We start from the raw sequence: 16,656 nt of genomic DNA on the forward strand, positions 1-16,656 counted from the left end.
CAGCGGCCTGCTGGCTATCGTGGGCCCCTGCGATCATCCTCCCCAGGGACGTCAGGTAAGCGGATCCGGATGTCCCCTCCAGGCCCGCTCTCAAATATGGACCCATCAGCCCTGCAGCGTTACAGCCAGTACTGCGCTGTATTAAAATACCGCCCTGCACCACGCTATCAGGATCAGTACCCCTTCTCCTTTTTTGAATTTTCCGCCAGTTTGCCTCCACCAAGTGCTGTCAGACACGCGCTTATCATCGGGGGGTTCAGCGGTGGCCTCCACAGGCAGCATCCTACCCGGTGGCTGCCCTGTCCCTGTGACTTGCCTGTTCCTGTGGCCTCCCTGTCTCTGTGGGTCCTGTCCCTGTTTCTTTGCTCCGGGCGCGCCGTCGCTCATGAGGGCAGAGGGAGCACTTTCACTTTCGTTTTGAAAAAAAATAAAAAAAAAAGTTAAGCTTCTCCCCTCTCCCTGCGCGCACTTTCTTCGCGCACTTTTACAGCATATCACAGGGCTGCTTTCACTTCAGCCCTGTCAGTGGGACATTTACCGTGCCCCCTCCTCGGTCCTCTTCCAATCAGGGCTTGGCGATTAAGCCCCGCCCACCGCTAGCGTCTCTTCCTGCCCTTGCTGGATATCATTCTCTCTCTTCACAAGATTTCTTCCTGGGGGACACAACGCTGTTTTTTTCTGCATCTGAACCTCGGTAGGCTCGGCGCTGCTTCAGCTGACACTAGAATTAGCTCCCCTCCGCAGTTCCACATCAGGCAGTGTTTCTACCCCTTTTGACATATGCCCCACCCTGCAGGGGCTCTCTGCTCTAGACCCACCGCTATTCACTACGCCTGCGCGCGTTGTAAAAAGAAGTGGGCATCAGGTCAGTCATCTCCCTTCTGTCCGTCCTGCAGCCCTTCCTCCTTGTCTGCCCCTCAGGAGCACTCCGAGCCCCTGAGTGGGCCGTGGCGATGTCTCAGTCGGTTTCTGATCTCAAGAAAGTGTCTCAATCTCTGGTCCAGGTCTTAGAGCGGTTACCCCAGCTATCTGCGGCCACCTGTGCGCCGACCGCCTCTCGCGGTGAGTCGCCAGCACCTGAACGCAACCCTCAGACGGACAAGCCGGGTAGGGGCTCTAGGAAGCGGGTCCTGTCTGGCTCTTCCAGTTCGCAGGGTCCGTCCGCTTCTCCCAGGCTACTCTCTTCGTCTCCATCCTCAACAGACGATCCTAGGTCAGACGATGATTCCCAATCTGGATCTGACTCAGAAGCGGACAACATAGCTAGAACTCGGGATATGGTAGATAGTCTCATATCGGCTATATTCCAAACTCTCAAGATAAAGGAGGATAAGGCATCCCCTCAGGAATTCCCTGTTTCCTTTAAGAAAGCGAGGCCTCCATCTCGAACCTTTCCTAATCACAAAGAGTTCGACACTTCCTTAGCCAATCACTGGCAACATCCTGAGAAACATTTTCAGGCCGCAAGTACTTAGATGTACTATATCCCTTCGATGCAGATCTAGTCACGAAATGGACCAAAGCTCCCGAGGTAGATCCACCAGTTTCTCGGATTTCCTCTAAGACGGTTCTTTCCCTTCCGGACGGAGCTTCTCTTAAAGATCCAACAGACAGGCAAATAGAGTCGTTGGCTAAGTCAATTTTTGAGGCATCCGGCGCCTCCCTCTGACCTATCTTCGCCTCCGCTTGGGTGGAGAAGGTCATTTCGGCTTGGGCAAAGATTCTGCGCAAGGGCATTTCAGCAGCAGCTCCTCAGGACGAGCTGGCGGATTTAGCAGACCAAATTAATCTTGCGGGCAAATACCTTTTGGCTGCCTCTCTGGACGCGGCTGGGTGCGTAGCAAGAGCTAACAGCAACATAGTAGCCATACGCCGCATTCTTTGGTTGAAGTCGTGGAATGCGGACACCACCTCAAAGAAGTTGCTCACCAACCTGGCATTTCACGGCACTAGGCTCTTTGGCGCCAAGCTGGATCAGATAATCTCGGATGCCACTGGTGGAAAGAGCACTTCCCTTCCCCAGTCCCGCCCTAAGAGGTTCTTTAACAGGAAGGCTTCTCGGCCATTTAGGTCCTTTCGCCCCTTCTCTCCCGCAGAAGGTTCATCCCAGCAGGACCGGCATCCTGCTTCCAGAGACCGGAGAAAGCCTTCTTATAAGCCCGTTCCCCGCTGGAGATCCAGAGGTCAGCCCTCCAGGTCCTCAGGCTCCCGTTTCGGCAGATTTTCATCTAAGTGACGGGTCACCCCCACCTGGAAATCTTTCCAGGGTGGGAGGCAGACTTTCCTCTTTCAAGGACGCATGGCTATCCGTTATCGACGACGCTTGGGTCAGGGAGATCATCGCATCCAGATACAAAATCGAGTTTTCTTCCCCCCCCCCCCCCCCCCCAAACAGTCGCTTCTTTCTGTCTCGATCACCAAGACAGCGGTCACAGATTCCAGGGTTCCTTCAGGCCGTCTCCTCCCTCCTTTCCGCCGGGGTCATCGTTCCCGTTCCTACAAACGAACGGTTTTCAGGGTTCTACTCGAATCTCTTCGTAGTCCCAAAAAAGGACGGCTCTCTTCGTCCAATTTTGGACCTCATGTTGCTCAATCGCCACGTGAAGATCCGCCACTTCAAGATGGAGTCCCTGCGTTCGGTAATAGCCTCTATGGAACCCGGAGAGTTTCTCTGCTCTGTGGATATACAGGATGCCTACCTCCACATCCCCATTTCGCCGTGGCATCAGAGATATCTCCGCTTTGCGATTCAGGGCAATCACTATCAGTTCACGGCCCTCCCCTTTGGCCTAGCCTACGCTCCCCATGTCTTTACGAAGGTGATGGCAACAGTCGTGGCCATCCTCCGAACCAGAGGGATTCTTATCATTCCTTACCTGGACGATCTCCTGATCAAGGGCTCGTCCCGCCAAGACTGTCTTCACAGACTTCAAATAACCTTAGATGCCCTCAGCCGCCTCGGATGGATAGTCAACATGGAGAAGTCCATCCTGTGCCCTACCCAGCGTCTGACATTTTTGGGCATGGAGTTCGACACAAATGTAGCCCAGGTGTTTCTACCGAGGGACAAGTTTTCGACCCTTTGCAAGGGGATCCAGTCCCTACAACGCTCGAGGATCCTGTCCCTTCGGTCCTGCATGAGGGTCCTGGGGAAGATGATAGCTTCCATGGAAGCAGTGCCCTTCGCACAATTCCACTCTCGCCCCCTCCAACTGTTCCTCCTGTCAGTCTGGGACAAGACCTCGTTTTCTCTGGACCGTCCCATTCTTCTTCCGCTCAGTCAGACAATCGCTGACTTGGTGGACATTGCTGGCGTCAGTTCTCTGTGGAAGGTCTTTTCTTCCGCCATAGTGGCAGGTCATCACCACCGATGCCAGTCTCCTAGGATGGGGGGCAGTTTACCATCAGAAAACGGCCCAAGGGCGCTGGAATGCCCAGGAGACTCTTCTGCCCATCAACCTTCTGGAGATCAGGGCAATCTTCCTTGCTCTCCTTCGTTGGCAGCATCTCCTCCGTAGGCAAACCTGTCCGCATTCAGTCGGACAACGCCACGGCCGTGGCATACATAAACCAGGGCGGTACTCACTGCAGGCAGGTGATGTCAGAAGTGGCAAAGACACTGCGCTGGGCAGAGCGTCATGTTCCGGCGATCTCCGCTGTTCACATTCCAGGGGTGGAAAATTGGGCAGCCGACTTCTTGAGTCACCAGGGTCTAGCGTCAGGCGAATGGTCCCTTCATCCCACAGTCTTCAGTCAGATATGCCAGCGTTGGGGCACCCTGGACGTCGATCTCATGGCACCTACGATGAACAACAAAGTTCCTCACTTTGTAGCCAAGTCCAGGGATCCTCTAGCCATTGGTTGCGTTGCTCTAGTGATTCCGTGGTCCCAGTTCCAACTGCCTTACCTGTTTCCTCCCCTTGCCCTCATCCCAAGAGTGGTCAAAAAGATAAAGTCAGAGGGCATCCCAGTCATCCTAGTGGCTCCAGACTGGCCGAGACGCCCTTGGCACGCGGAGTTGGTGAACATGCTCGCGGACGTCCCCTGGAGGCTTCCAGACCGTTCAGATCTTCTCTCACAAGACCCCCTTTACCACCAGAATTCTCAGTCTCTGAGTTTAACGGCATGGCCGTTGAGGCCACTATTCTGAGGGAATCGGGGTTTTCCAGTCGGGTCATTCAGGGTCATTCAGACCATGATCAAGGCTCAGAAGCCAGCTTCCTCCCACATTTACCATAGGTACTGGAAAGCTTTTTTCTGTTGGTGCGATGATAACGATGTTTTTCCACTGTCATTCTCCATTCCATCCATTCTTGGTTTCCTCCAATCTAGTTTGGATGCGGGTCTATCCCTCAGTACTCTCAAAGGCCAGGTGTCTGCCCTAGCAATCCTCTTCCAGAAGGATCTAGCTTCCTTACCGCAAGTGAAGACTTTTTTCTCCAAGGAGTCGCCCATGTGGCTCCTCCTCATCATTCTCCGATAGATCCATGGGATCTCAATCTTGTTCTTGGCGCTCTCCAGAAGGCGCCGTTCGAACCAATACAGGACATCCCTCTGTCTTTTCTTTCATGGAAGGTGGCTTTTCTAATCGCCATTACCTCCATCAGGAGAGTTTGAGCTGGCAGCCTTATCCTGTCGTTCTCCGTACCTTATCCTCCACCAAGATAAGGTTGTTCTCAGGCCAGTTCCTTCCTTCCTTCCAAAAGTGGTATCTCCCTTTCACATTAACGAAGATATCGTCCTTCCATCGTTTTGTCCTGCACCTGCTCATCCTCTGGAAAAGTCGCTCCACAAACTGGACGTAGTGAGAGCCTTGCGTGTTTACCTTGCCAGAACCGCTTCTTTTCGCCAATCTGATTCCCTGCTTGTCATTTCTGAGGGTCGCCGGAAAGGTCTTCCGGCCTCCAAATCCACAATTGCTCGCTGGATTCGGTCTACCATCCTGGAAGCCTACCGACTTCAGGAGAAACGGCCCCCTCTGGGAGTGAAAGCCCACTCCACCCGGGCTGTAGGGGCTTCTTGGGCTGTGAGACACCAGGCTTCGGCCTCACAACTTTGCAGGGCCGCGACCTGGTCGTCTTTGCACACCTTTGCGAGGTTCTACAGGGTTCATACCCAGGCCTCGTCTGATGCAGCTCTTGGTAGGAAGGTTCTGCAGGCGGCAGTCGCGCACCGGCCGACCTAAGCACTTCCTTCTGTCGTTCCTTTTATTGCTGTTCCCACCTTCGGGACTGCTTTGGAACGTCCCATGGTATTGTGTCCCCCAATAAGGCGATAAAGAAAGAGGATTTTGGGTTCTTACCATAAAATCTCTTTCTTGGAGCCTTCATTGGGGGACACAGCACCCTCCCTGTTTAAGTTGTACCGTGTTGGGTCTTCGAGTCCCTTGTTGGGTTGGTACATATGTTCATGGTTTTTGGTTGCTTCTCCTACTGCTTTTTCACCAACTGAGGTGCTTGGTGCCTGTCGGTGGGTGTATACTGCCGGGGAGGAGCTAATTTTCTTGTTTTGCATAGTGTCAGCCTCCTAGCAGCAGCAGCAGCATACACCCATGGTATTCTGTGTCCCCCAATGAAGGCTCCAAGAAAGAGATTTTACGGTAAGAACCGAAAATCCCTCTTTTTATAGCCGGGACCTTCCGGAAGCTTCCAGATCTCCGAGATGGACCAATGAGATCTGGCGCAGGACCTGGGCACATGACTCCCGATCTCCAATGGGAGATCGTCTCGTGAGCATGCCCAGTAGGAGAATAGAGGGACTTAGTCTCTGGAGCGATCTGCTGCAAAGTAATCTCCTCTGCGGTATATAGAAAGCAGGAGACCGCAGAATGTGAGGCTCTGGATTCCTGCAGAGCAGATGCGGAAACCTGACGCCTAACAGGGAGTCTGCAAGGTGTTACTTTTCATTGTAATCCTGCCTGTGATGATAATGAGACGACTGATGAAAAGTGATCCCTACAGAGCAGATAGTATCAGCCTAATATAGATTTAGTGACCAAAGGTAAAAATCGCTTTACCATGACACCTAGATTTAAATGGCATTTATTTTGTGACATTTCTTTTTTATCTTTATTTCTACTTTGTTTTTAATGGTGAGGATTTTCAGACAAGTGTATGAACTGAACAAAGGATACTGTGATGTGTCTCTCCAAACCATTAGTTTTGTAGAATTTAATATGGATGTATAGCTTTTTTGCCTGAAATAAGCAAAATCTTATTAAATGGTTTATTCTAATCATATTAAATGGGTAAAATTGTAAGTGCTTGTACAAACAAGCAATTATGCAAGTCTCATACATCGCACAGAGAATACAGGGGAATCATGACAGTGTGCTCATGTCACATAGAGTGAATCGGCCTTTTAATTTCAGCCAGGACAACCCCTTTAATTGCGTATCCTCTATTTGCACCAGTGAAGTAACTGATGCAATAGGATATTACCAAGTGAATGTTGGCAGTGATACATTGTTGTTCCAATATCCAGTCCTACATCTATAACAGGAGCTGTGTCCTTCTGTTCGAAGCCTCCGGCACCTGCACATTGTGGCGCCAGAGTCGGCGCATGCCACACTATATCGCCATTTTATTGAAGAGGAGGGGGTGACGCTGCCTGATGTGATCAGGGCCGTGTCTGCGATGTTGGCTCTGTCTCAGCGGCTACACTGGCAGTGATGAGGAGACCGGCATCTGCTGCACTGCCGGGAGACACCGAGACACTGGATACCGCACCTCCCAGGTTGTGGTGATGAGGAGACAGGTGTGTGTTGTGCTGCCAGTGAGACACCAGGACTGGATGCCGCACCTCCCACTTGGGCAGTGATGAGGATGTAGGCTTGTGCTGCGCTGCTGGTGAGACGCCGGCACTGTGGATGCTGCACCTACCAGGTGGCAATGATGAGGGGACCAACGTGTGCTGCGCTGCTGGTAAGACACCAGGACTGTGGATGCTGCACCTTTCAGGTGGCGGTGATGATGAGACCGGCGTGTGTTGCGCTGCTGGTGAGACACCAGGACTGTGAATGCCACACTTCTTGCCCGCCAGTCACCGTTCAGACCGGACAACACAAACACCATGAAAGAGTGTGGTGTGTGAATTTGCGTAAACAGTGTGTTCAATAAAATAGCTCCGGATAGCACGGTATGCGTTCATGCTCACTTGGTGCCATTTTATTGAAGACCCTGTATATGAGAATTCACAGACACAGTGTTTAAAAAATAAAAAAAAAATGGCGCCTGAAATGTACCAATAAAAATGCTCTCCACCCAGGCGTAGAACGGGTTCAGTAGCTAGTTAATAATATATCACTGTTGGGCTACGTGCACACATTGCAGATATGTTGCATTTCCACAGGGATTTTTCCACACGGAAATGCTGTAAATCTGCAATAAATTATTAATGCAATGTTAATCAATGGCATTCCTGAATTGTTGTGCCCATGCTGCGGAAAATTCTGTCCTTATTTACAGCGTTTTATTTTCCACAGGATGTCAATTTTTTTTCTTTTTGCGAATCTGCAGCGTTTCTGTATCCATTGACTTCCCTTGGTCAGTCAAATCCACAGCAAGCGAATGTGCTGGCAAAAACACTGCAGAAAAGAAAATTATGTCAGAAGGAGGAAGAGTGTTGTGGGCAGAGACTGTGTGAGCGGAGAATATGTGCGTGTCTGTCTGTATGTGTCTGTGAGAGAGTGTGTGGGTGTCTGTGTGTGGGCGACTGTGTGCAGTACTGCTACCGCCGGTACTATCGGTCACAGCGCTGCAGGATCATGCTGGCAGACGTCAGCGTGATCCCGCAGCTGACTGACCCGCAGCAGTGACTTGCGGTAAAAAAGCAGGCGTGGGCTAATGAGACTACTGCTCCCATCTGACTATGTCTGCTGTCACTGATAACAGTGACAGCAGGTGCCGCTGCTGGGAGAGTAGTATCATCTGCCGGCGCCTGTGCTCACAGTTAGCGAAAAAAAAAGTAAAATTACATATATATTCACATAAAAATAAAAACCCATTATATCCACCTCATCTCCTAGAAATAATGTAAAATAATAAATCAACATAAATTTCCTGTCCGCCGTAGTACAGATTGTCCCACGACGATCTCAGGTGTAGAACAGTCACATCGGGAGATGTGACTGCTGTACCCGGACTCCGGAGATACACTGACAGGAACGATTACCTCCTGTGAACTCTCACGGCAGTGCAGTGATACACTGACAGAAGGTGATCGCTCCAGCAGTGTATCACCGGAGGCTGGGTAGAGCAGTAACATCTCCCGATGTGACTGTTCTACACTTTAGATCGTTGTGGGACACTCTATAAATGGACTATGTCGGACAGGGAGTATTATATGTTGGTTTATTATTTTATTTTTGTTGCAGGAGACGAGGGATTTGGGGATTAGGCGTTCAGTAATTATGGTAAATTAAGATTCAATAAAGGAGTCTGTGTGATTATTTCAATTAAAGGACTTTATTCCTGCTGTGTCTTTATTTACCATATAACTATAAGATTAGTAATGGATAGGTGTCTTATAGACGCCTCTCCATTGCTAAGCCGTGGGCTTGATGTAACCTGACAATACAAAGGTGACATCAACCCTACAAATATTACCCCACTTGCCACCGCTACAGGGAAAGTGGGAAGAGCGAGGCTAAGTGCCAGAATTGGCGCATCTATAAGATTCGCCATTTCTGGGGCAGCTGAGAGCTGATGATTTTAGCTTGGGGGTGCCAATATCCATGGCCCCTTCCCAGGCTATTAATATCAGCCAGCAGCTGTCTGCCTAGTCTTTGCTGATTCGATTTTATAGGGGGACCCCATGTCAATTTTTACTTTGGGGTTCCTCTGTAAACTAGCCAGTAAAGGCTAAGCAAACATCTGTGAGTTGATATTAATAGCCTGGGAACCTTTGTGGCTATTGGTTCCTTCCCAGAATATTAACATCAGCCGTCGATTTTTCCCTTCTGCTAGTTATGAAAATTATGCGGGAGCCCACACAATTTTTTTTGAAAAATAGATATTGCGTTCCACGCAGATTTCGTGTGTCTTTTATTTAACTCTTTATGTACCATTTTATTAATGAGGGTATCTGGCGGACACCTGTCCTTTACTAAACCTCAAGCTTGAGATATTATATATATATATATATATATATATATATATATATATATATATATATATATATAATATCATAGGAAGTTTTAGGAAATGGTTTGCCAAACAGAAAATTCAGTAAGTCCATTTGGATGGCCCAATTTCAGCCTGTTAATGAGCATCGAGGTACTATATGATAGTTGATTGCACTAGTTTACTGGCAGGACTATGAATGCTGAGGGGAACAGAATGATCGGTCAGTGATTGTTCTGTCCACATACAGGATGATGTTATTGGCAGTGCATTCCCCTGTGTAAATGGGGTGATGTGCTCCTGATCACTTTTATGCCAGCATTTTATGAATCTTTTTGCCCGATTGATAGATCACCAGCATATTTACATAGGAGAATGATTGGTCATAAGCTTTACTACAACACTCAGTTGCCAATCATCAATTCTGCTAAATGCACCTTCTTAGAATACAGTAAGTCAGCAGTTCTTGGTCCTGATGACAGTGGTTTTTGTTTGCAGGATTCAGCTCCAGCAGAAACATTCACCAAACACTCTTATGTTGTATCACTTTGTTGGGAAACCAATGTCAACCAGCTCGGAGCCGGCATTGATAATAAAGAGACTGACTCTGAAGGTAATATTCAATTTATAATGCGTTTAGTATGTGTCCAAGGGGTTAAGTTTCTCCTTGTGGAGAGCACAAAGTTGGTATAGAGAGATTTACAAGCCATGAAATGTTCCCCTGGGTCAGGGGTGAGAAATTTTTTTTATTTTTTTTTCCCCTACGACTCATTGGAGCACACAGGACCATGGGTGTTATGCTGCTTGCCACTAGGACACTAAGTGAACACAGAAAAATTAACTCCTCCTCTGCAGTATACACCCTCTCGCTGGCTGAGATTTCCCCAGTTCTTGCTTAGGGTCTGTAATGGGCACTTTGGTCTTGCTTCAGACCCCACAGTTTTTATTTTCGATTTTTGAGTTTTTAATTAACGGAGTGAAGGGGGCGATGGTTCCTTTCAAGGGCCCGCTCTCCCCCGAACCAACAACAGGCGGGAATGCGGGTTATATCTTCCCCTTACCCTCTCCTGCGACGACTGGGCATACCTGATTCTTCAGGGCGACTGTTCCTTCACGGTCCCGATCTCCCCGCACGGATAAAAGGGGCAAGCGCACGGCGCAAACGAAGCCTACTACTGAGGAGCGCTTCTGATGCCCTAAATTAGCCCCATGGCCTCTCCATCTACCTGCCCATAGGGAGAATTGTGTTACACCCGGTCCTAACGCTGCGCCCAGGTCTGCCGCTGTTACACCTGGCGCTGCGTCCAGGCCTGCCGCTGCTCTCCGTTCTGGGCACTCACCTCGAGCCTCATGCTGCTGCTCAGCGTTCTGTCCTCCCTCCTGGTGTCCTGTGAGGAGATCTGTAGCTAAGACTATTAGGGCACGCCCGCCCGCTCTCTTCCCTTCTTAAAGGGGCGGCGTGCATTATTCAGTGCAATCAACCAATGGCAGCGCACTGGCTGCTATTTCTGGCCTCTCCTCCATAGGGAGAGCGCCGGAGCAACGAGTATCTATCATTGCTACATCCCGTTCTCGTGCTAACCTGTCTGCACTGCATCTGCAGTCTCTGTGCATTGTCTAATGCGCTCTGTTTCCACAGCATATCAGTATCCTGTGTTACCTGGTTATATCAGCAACCATCTGGGCCAAAGCCATCCCGTTCCGCCTACAGCCATCCGAGTCCAAGGACTGTGTGAAGGTCACTGGAACCGACTCCTTACCAACTAACCGGATCCAGGACCCAGCGCATTACGGACTCTGCTGTAACTTTTGTTATCCCTTTTGGTCCCGCTGGGACAGCTGCCACGTGTTCGGGGTCTAACTGGAGGTAGCACCTGTGTCCTCCGGGTATTCCATTCGGGCCCTGCCTGAGGGGCTTTACTACGGGTGCCCGGGGCTCACTAGTCACGCCCCCTTCGGAGCCCCCCAGACAGTGGTCCCGAGGTTCCACTTTAAAAAATAAAAACGAATGTGGACTTCACCATCTCTGCCTCCGCTTCCATTCGTTACAGATTGAGGTATACCCCTTTAAGAACTCCTCCAGCTCTACTGCATCGCCCAGGAGGATGAGATCTGCAGCTGGGTCCCGGACAGCGCGGCCTGTGTGAGCACCGGATTGGATATGGGGTCGGGTCCTGGTCCCTGGGAGAAGCACTGACCTAGTGTGGTGCATCTGCCTTCAGAAGAAAGCTTAACCCCTTCTCTGCACATTCCCTTCATCTGCAGCCCAGGCTCTGCCTGTAACCCTTAGGGGGCACTATGTCTCAATCTAAGGAAGCCAAAAGGGCTGCTAAGAAGCACACCTCGTTCTTTACCGCTTGTGCCACTTGCAAGACTGCCTTGCCCAGTGCCCAAACTAATCCGTTATGCACAGATTGTGACCCGGCTCGTGTTCAAACGCCATCCGCCGCTGCTGCCACCGAGCCCTTTGTGTTTAGTCCCCCTGAGTGGGCTGCATCCCTGTCACTGTCTGTGGAGTCACTGACCAAGGCTATAGACACCCTCCGGGACTCCTCTTTAAGTCAAAATGTGCCTTCGCCGACCGAGGGGGGCTCTGGCGACGGCCAGGAACCGTCCTCCAGCAGGGGCTGTACTCGTTCAAGGGATGGTCAGGTCTCTTGAAAGCTTCCCCCAGTCACGCTCGCGCTTCAGCATCTGCGAGCTTTGTCTCTCGCTCTCCCTCTCTCAATGTTCGTAGCGAACATGACTCTGAATACAAGTCTCACATGTCAGTACTCCAGAATCCCCCCAATGACCAAGAATCGCTTGATTCTCTTATAGAATCAGTCAACAAGATTCTGAAGTTGGATGAGGACAATATTCCTGCCCCGGAACACGTTGTATTGGCTAGCCATCCTGAGTTTAAGGGCATTGTCCAGAGACATAGGGACCGGTCACATAAGTGGTTTTCAGGTCAAAAGCCTATTGAATCTAAATACCCTTTTGCTCCAGAACTAATGAAGGATTGGTTACAGTTCCTTTCTGTGGATCCTCCTATATCGCGTCTTGCTTCCAAAACCCTCCTATCTGTTTCTGAAGGTTCTTCAGTCAAAAACCCCTCTGATCGTCAGATTGATTACCTTGCTTGCTCAGTTTTTGAAGCTTCAGGAGCAGCACTCTTTCCATCTTTCGCGGCGACTCGGGTGGCTAAGGCTATGCCTGCCTGGGCAGAGGTGTTAGTTACTGCCATCCAGGATAGCAATCTTCTTTCGGAGGCAGCCAGCGTTGCCAGTCAGTTCACGCAGGAGACTTCTTAGTGGACGCTACTTTAGATGCCCCCAATTGCGCAGCACAGGCAGCCGCAAATGCAGTCTCCATTAGAAGGGCCCTATGGCTCCGCGACTGGTGGGCTGATTCCACTTCCAAAAGATCGTTGACTTCTCTGCCTTAACAAACCGGTCGTCTATTTGGAAAGAAACTGGATCAACTCATTTCTGACACTACGGGAGGGGGGTGGGGGGGGGAGAGTAAATTCCTTTCCCAACAAAGGCCTGTGCGGCCGTTTCGGAATCAACAGCCGACTCCATTTCGGCCCTTTTGCAACAATTCCAGTTGGTCCTCCACAACCTTCTCTTCTGGATCAGGTCGGTCCCCGCATGGTGACAGAGGTTCCCAGGTCTCGTACAGACCTAACCGCTCTTGGAAACCCTGGCCAAGGGCATCTGGATCTAGGGGAGCCAGATCCCATAGATTCTTTACACAATGCGGTGGACACCGACAAAGCAGGCGGTCGTCTACTTTCATTCAGTCAGACCTGGCTCGCGGTCGTCCACGATGATTGGGTCTGGGAGCTGGTGTCCTCCCGATACAAAATAGAATTTTCTCCCCCCTCCGACATGTTTTTTCCGGTCCTCACCTCCCAGGACAAAGACAACATGCGCTGCAAAGGGACGGAGTCATTATTCCGGTCCCACCAGACAAAATGTTCAAGGGTTTTTATTCAAACCTTATGTTATTGCCACCTGAGGAAGACGGAACTTGTCTGTCGAAACGTGTTGTGGACTATCTAATAAAAATAAGAATTGTAAATATTCTCATCCCCCTTGTTTTGCACTCCTTTGGACCGGGTCACCAAGCTCTGCAACCCTTTTTTTTTTTTTTTTTTTTTTCCCCTCTTCTGAGGCACCCGTCTGGAGCTGCATCTCATACCCTGATTTACACATGGCTGGCACTCCTAACTGACTGTCTTCTACTTTTAAAGGGTTTTTATTCAAACCTTTTTGTGGTTCCAAAGAAAGATGGTACGATGCGTTTCATACTGGACCTCAAGCTGTTAAATCAGTTTGTCAAGGTACGGCGATTCGGAATGGAATCTCTCCGTTCAGTTGTCACCTCCATGGAAAGAGGAGAGTTCCTAGCATCCATCGATGCTTACCTTCACATCCCAATTTGTCCATCCCACCAGCATGTCCTGCGATTCGCAATTCGCGAGGAACACTTCCAGTTCGTTGCCTTGCCTTTCGGACTCGCAACCACCCCCAGAGTCTTTACCAAGGTCATGGCAGCTGTCATGGCCATTCTTCACGCTCAGGAAGTGATGGTACTTCCGTATCTGGACGACCTACTGTTCAAGGGTCCGTCCCTTCCAGCCTGCGAGGAATCCGTAGATATCACAGTAAATACACTTTCTCACCTGGGTTGGAAGATAAACTTTGAGAAGTCTTCTCCGGCACCGGCTCAGCAGGTTTCCTTTTTGGGACTGATCTTGGACACTTCCGGCGGGTTGGTCATTCTCCCTCCAGAAAAGGCATGAGCCTTACAACAGGGATCACTGACTCTTTCCCAACCAGTTTCTCACTCCATACGTTTTAGCATGAGGGTTCTCGGAAAGATGGTAGCAGCGATAGAAGCTGTCCCATTCGCACAATATCATCTCCGCCCTTTAGAACATGCACTGCTGTTGACTTTGGACAAGAACTCGTTCTCCCTGGACCGTCCGTTCCTTCTGTCCCTGCGGGTCAGACAAACCCTCAGGTGGTGGACACTGTAATCTGCCCTGAATCAAGGGAAGTCCTTTCTCCCAGTACGATGGTTGGTGGTGACCACCGACGCAAGTCTTCTTGGCTGAGGTGCGGTTTTTCGCCACCACACTGCACAGGATCGTTTATCAAATTGAGTCACGTCTCCCCATCAGCATCTTGGAGATATGAGCGATCAGACTAGCCCTACTGAGTTTCCACAATCTCCTCACAGGTCACCCCATCAGGATCCAATCCGACAACGCCACGGCTGTGACGTATATCAACCGTCAGGGGGGTACCTCGGAGCATGATGGCCATGCACGAAGTGAGTCACATCCTCCATTGGGCTGAGACCAACCATTCGCCCACCTCGGCGATCCACAGCCCGGGGGTAGAGAATTTGGTGGCGGATTTTCTCAGTTGCCAGGGCCTTGCCTCAGGAGAGTGGTCTCTCCATCCGGAAGTTTTTCAGCAGATTTGCCATCGCTGGGGGAATCCGGATGTGGAGCTCATGGCCTCAAGACTAAACAACAAAGTTCCTCGATTCATTGCCCAATCGCGGGATCCATGCGCCATCGGAGCAGACTCCCTAGTTCTGCCGTGGCACCGGTTTCGACTCCCGTACATTTTTCCCCTCTTCCTTTGCTTCCAACTCCAAGGGTCATCAAGAAAATCAGAGCAGAGGGGGTACCAGTGATCCTAGTCGTGCCAGATTGGCCGCGCCGGGCATGGTACGCAGAACTAGTCCAACTTATCGCCGAGGTTCCCTGGCGACTTCCAGATCGCATGGATCTACTCTCACAGGGCCCGATTTACCACCAGAACTCCGGGGCCCTGTCTTTGATGGCGTGAATGTTGAATCCTGGATTTTAGCATAAGCTGATTTCTCTCACGAGGTGATCTCCACCATGATTAGTGCTAGGAAACCCGTGTCCATGCGCATTTATCACCGCACCTGGAGGATCATCTTCTCGTGGTGCAAAGACCATAGACGATCCCCTCCCGTGTTCTCCATTCCTTCCATATTGGAATTTCTGCAATCCGGATTAGAGTCGGGTCTCATGCTTAGCTCGCTCAAGGGTCAAATTTCAGCTTTGTCAGTTCTATTCCAACACAAAATTGCCACCAAATTGCAGGTGAAGACGTTCATTAAGGGAGTTTCCCATGTGGCGCCACCCTATAAAAGGCCATTGGAATCATGGGACCTTAACTTGGTTTTCGGAGCCTTACAGGAAGCCCCTTTCGAACCACTGCAGGACGTGCCACTAACTATTCTCTCTTGGAAGGTGGTCTTTCTAGTGGCAATTACATCAATCTGCCATCCTCTGTTCCTGAATTTTCATCAGGACAAGGCAGTTCTGAGGACGTCCTCGTCTTTCTTGCCCAAAGTCGTGTCTTCTTTTCATCTCCATGAGGAAATTGTTTTGCCTTCTTTCTGTCTGGCACCAGTCCATTGCATTGAGAAGGCCCTCCACACCCTGGATGTGGTTAGGGCTCTTAGATGGTACATCTCGCAGACAGCTCCTGTCACGAAATGACTTGCCCTGTGTGACGCGACCAGCCGATCAGTCGGTAACTAAAACAACAAGACAAACAAGGGGACACAATTACATCGGTGGCCCTATAATAGGGAACCGGGACGTGGACACCTCCTGCACTCCCCTGAGGCTGTGTCCCTGAATACGCCTAATGTTCCCTACACAGGTTCTTTCAACCTGTCGCCCACCAGGATACCTCAGTCCCTCACTAGCCCTGCACCTATCCCTCACTAGGGAACTGGCTAGTGCGGACACAGGTCCCACCGCTGTACTAATAAACACCAAGGAAAATAACAGACAGGGAAAAATAAACAGCACTTAGCTTTCTCTGCTGCCAATGCTCCTGAGGCAGCAGAGTACGGCACGTGGACACAGCTTCCAGCTGAAACACCAAGGCTCTAAAATGAGCAGCAATAGCACTGCTCCAAATAGCTCCTCTCTCCTCCAAGATTGGTTAGGGAATGACCAGTATCACCAACAGTGATCCAAAACACCTGACAACCTTTTATAGGAAGGAGGGGGGGTGGCAACACCTGCTGGCTAATTTAAACATGTAGTAACCCCAGCGGCCACTGGGGGCAAAAACCCATTAGCAGAGCAACTAAGGTTGTAGTAACACCGGCAGGGGCAAAAACTAACATTAAGCCAGAGGCTTGAAAGAAAAAAAAAGTTATATATGAGCCCGGATCTGCCACAGATCCAAACATGGATCGTGACAGCTCCCTTCCGCAAGTCAGATGCCCTGTTCGTGCTTCCAGAGGGGCATAGGAAGGGTCTAGCCGCCTCAAAAGCCACGCTAGCCAGGTGGATTCGCTTGGCTATTCAGGAATCTTACCGTGTCAAGGGCACACCTATCCCAGCAGGGATAAAGGCGCATTCTACCCGATCAGTGGGCGTCTCTTGGGCCATTCTGCACCAGGCGTTGGCAGAACAGTTCTGCAAGGCTGCGAATTGGTCCAATCTGCATACCTTTACAAAACATTACCAAATTCACTC

At 50.3% G+C, this 16,656-nt stretch overlaps 1 protein-coding gene across 7 annotated transcripts in view; it reads left to right on the forward strand.

Annotated features, from left to right (window-relative positions):
* NPHP3 (nephrocystin 3) overlaps window positions 1-16,656 on the forward strand; it is a 123,734-nt gene that overhangs the window by 54,035 nt on the left and 53,043 nt on the right. For all 7 annotated transcript variants that reach the window (XR_012231089.1, XR_012231088.1, XR_012231087.1 and 4 more), the window contains exon 12: window positions 9,621-9,735. Coding sequence is in view for 4 of the 7 variants with exons in the window: in XM_073569580.1 (XP_073425681.1) it covers window positions 9,621-9,735 (115 nt within the window). In the remaining 3 variants the exon portion in view is untranslated. The remainder of the gene's footprint in view (window positions 1-9,620; window positions 9,736-16,656) is intronic.

The sequence above is a fragment of the Dendrobates tinctorius genome, unplaced genomic scaffold, assembly GCF_039654945.1.
Source record: "Dendrobates tinctorius isolate UK_male_01 unplaced genomic scaffold, ASM3965494v1 ptg000005l, whole genome shotgun sequence".
NCBI classification, from domain to species: Eukaryota; Metazoa; Chordata; class Amphibia; order Anura; family Dendrobatidae; genus Dendrobates; species Dendrobates tinctorius.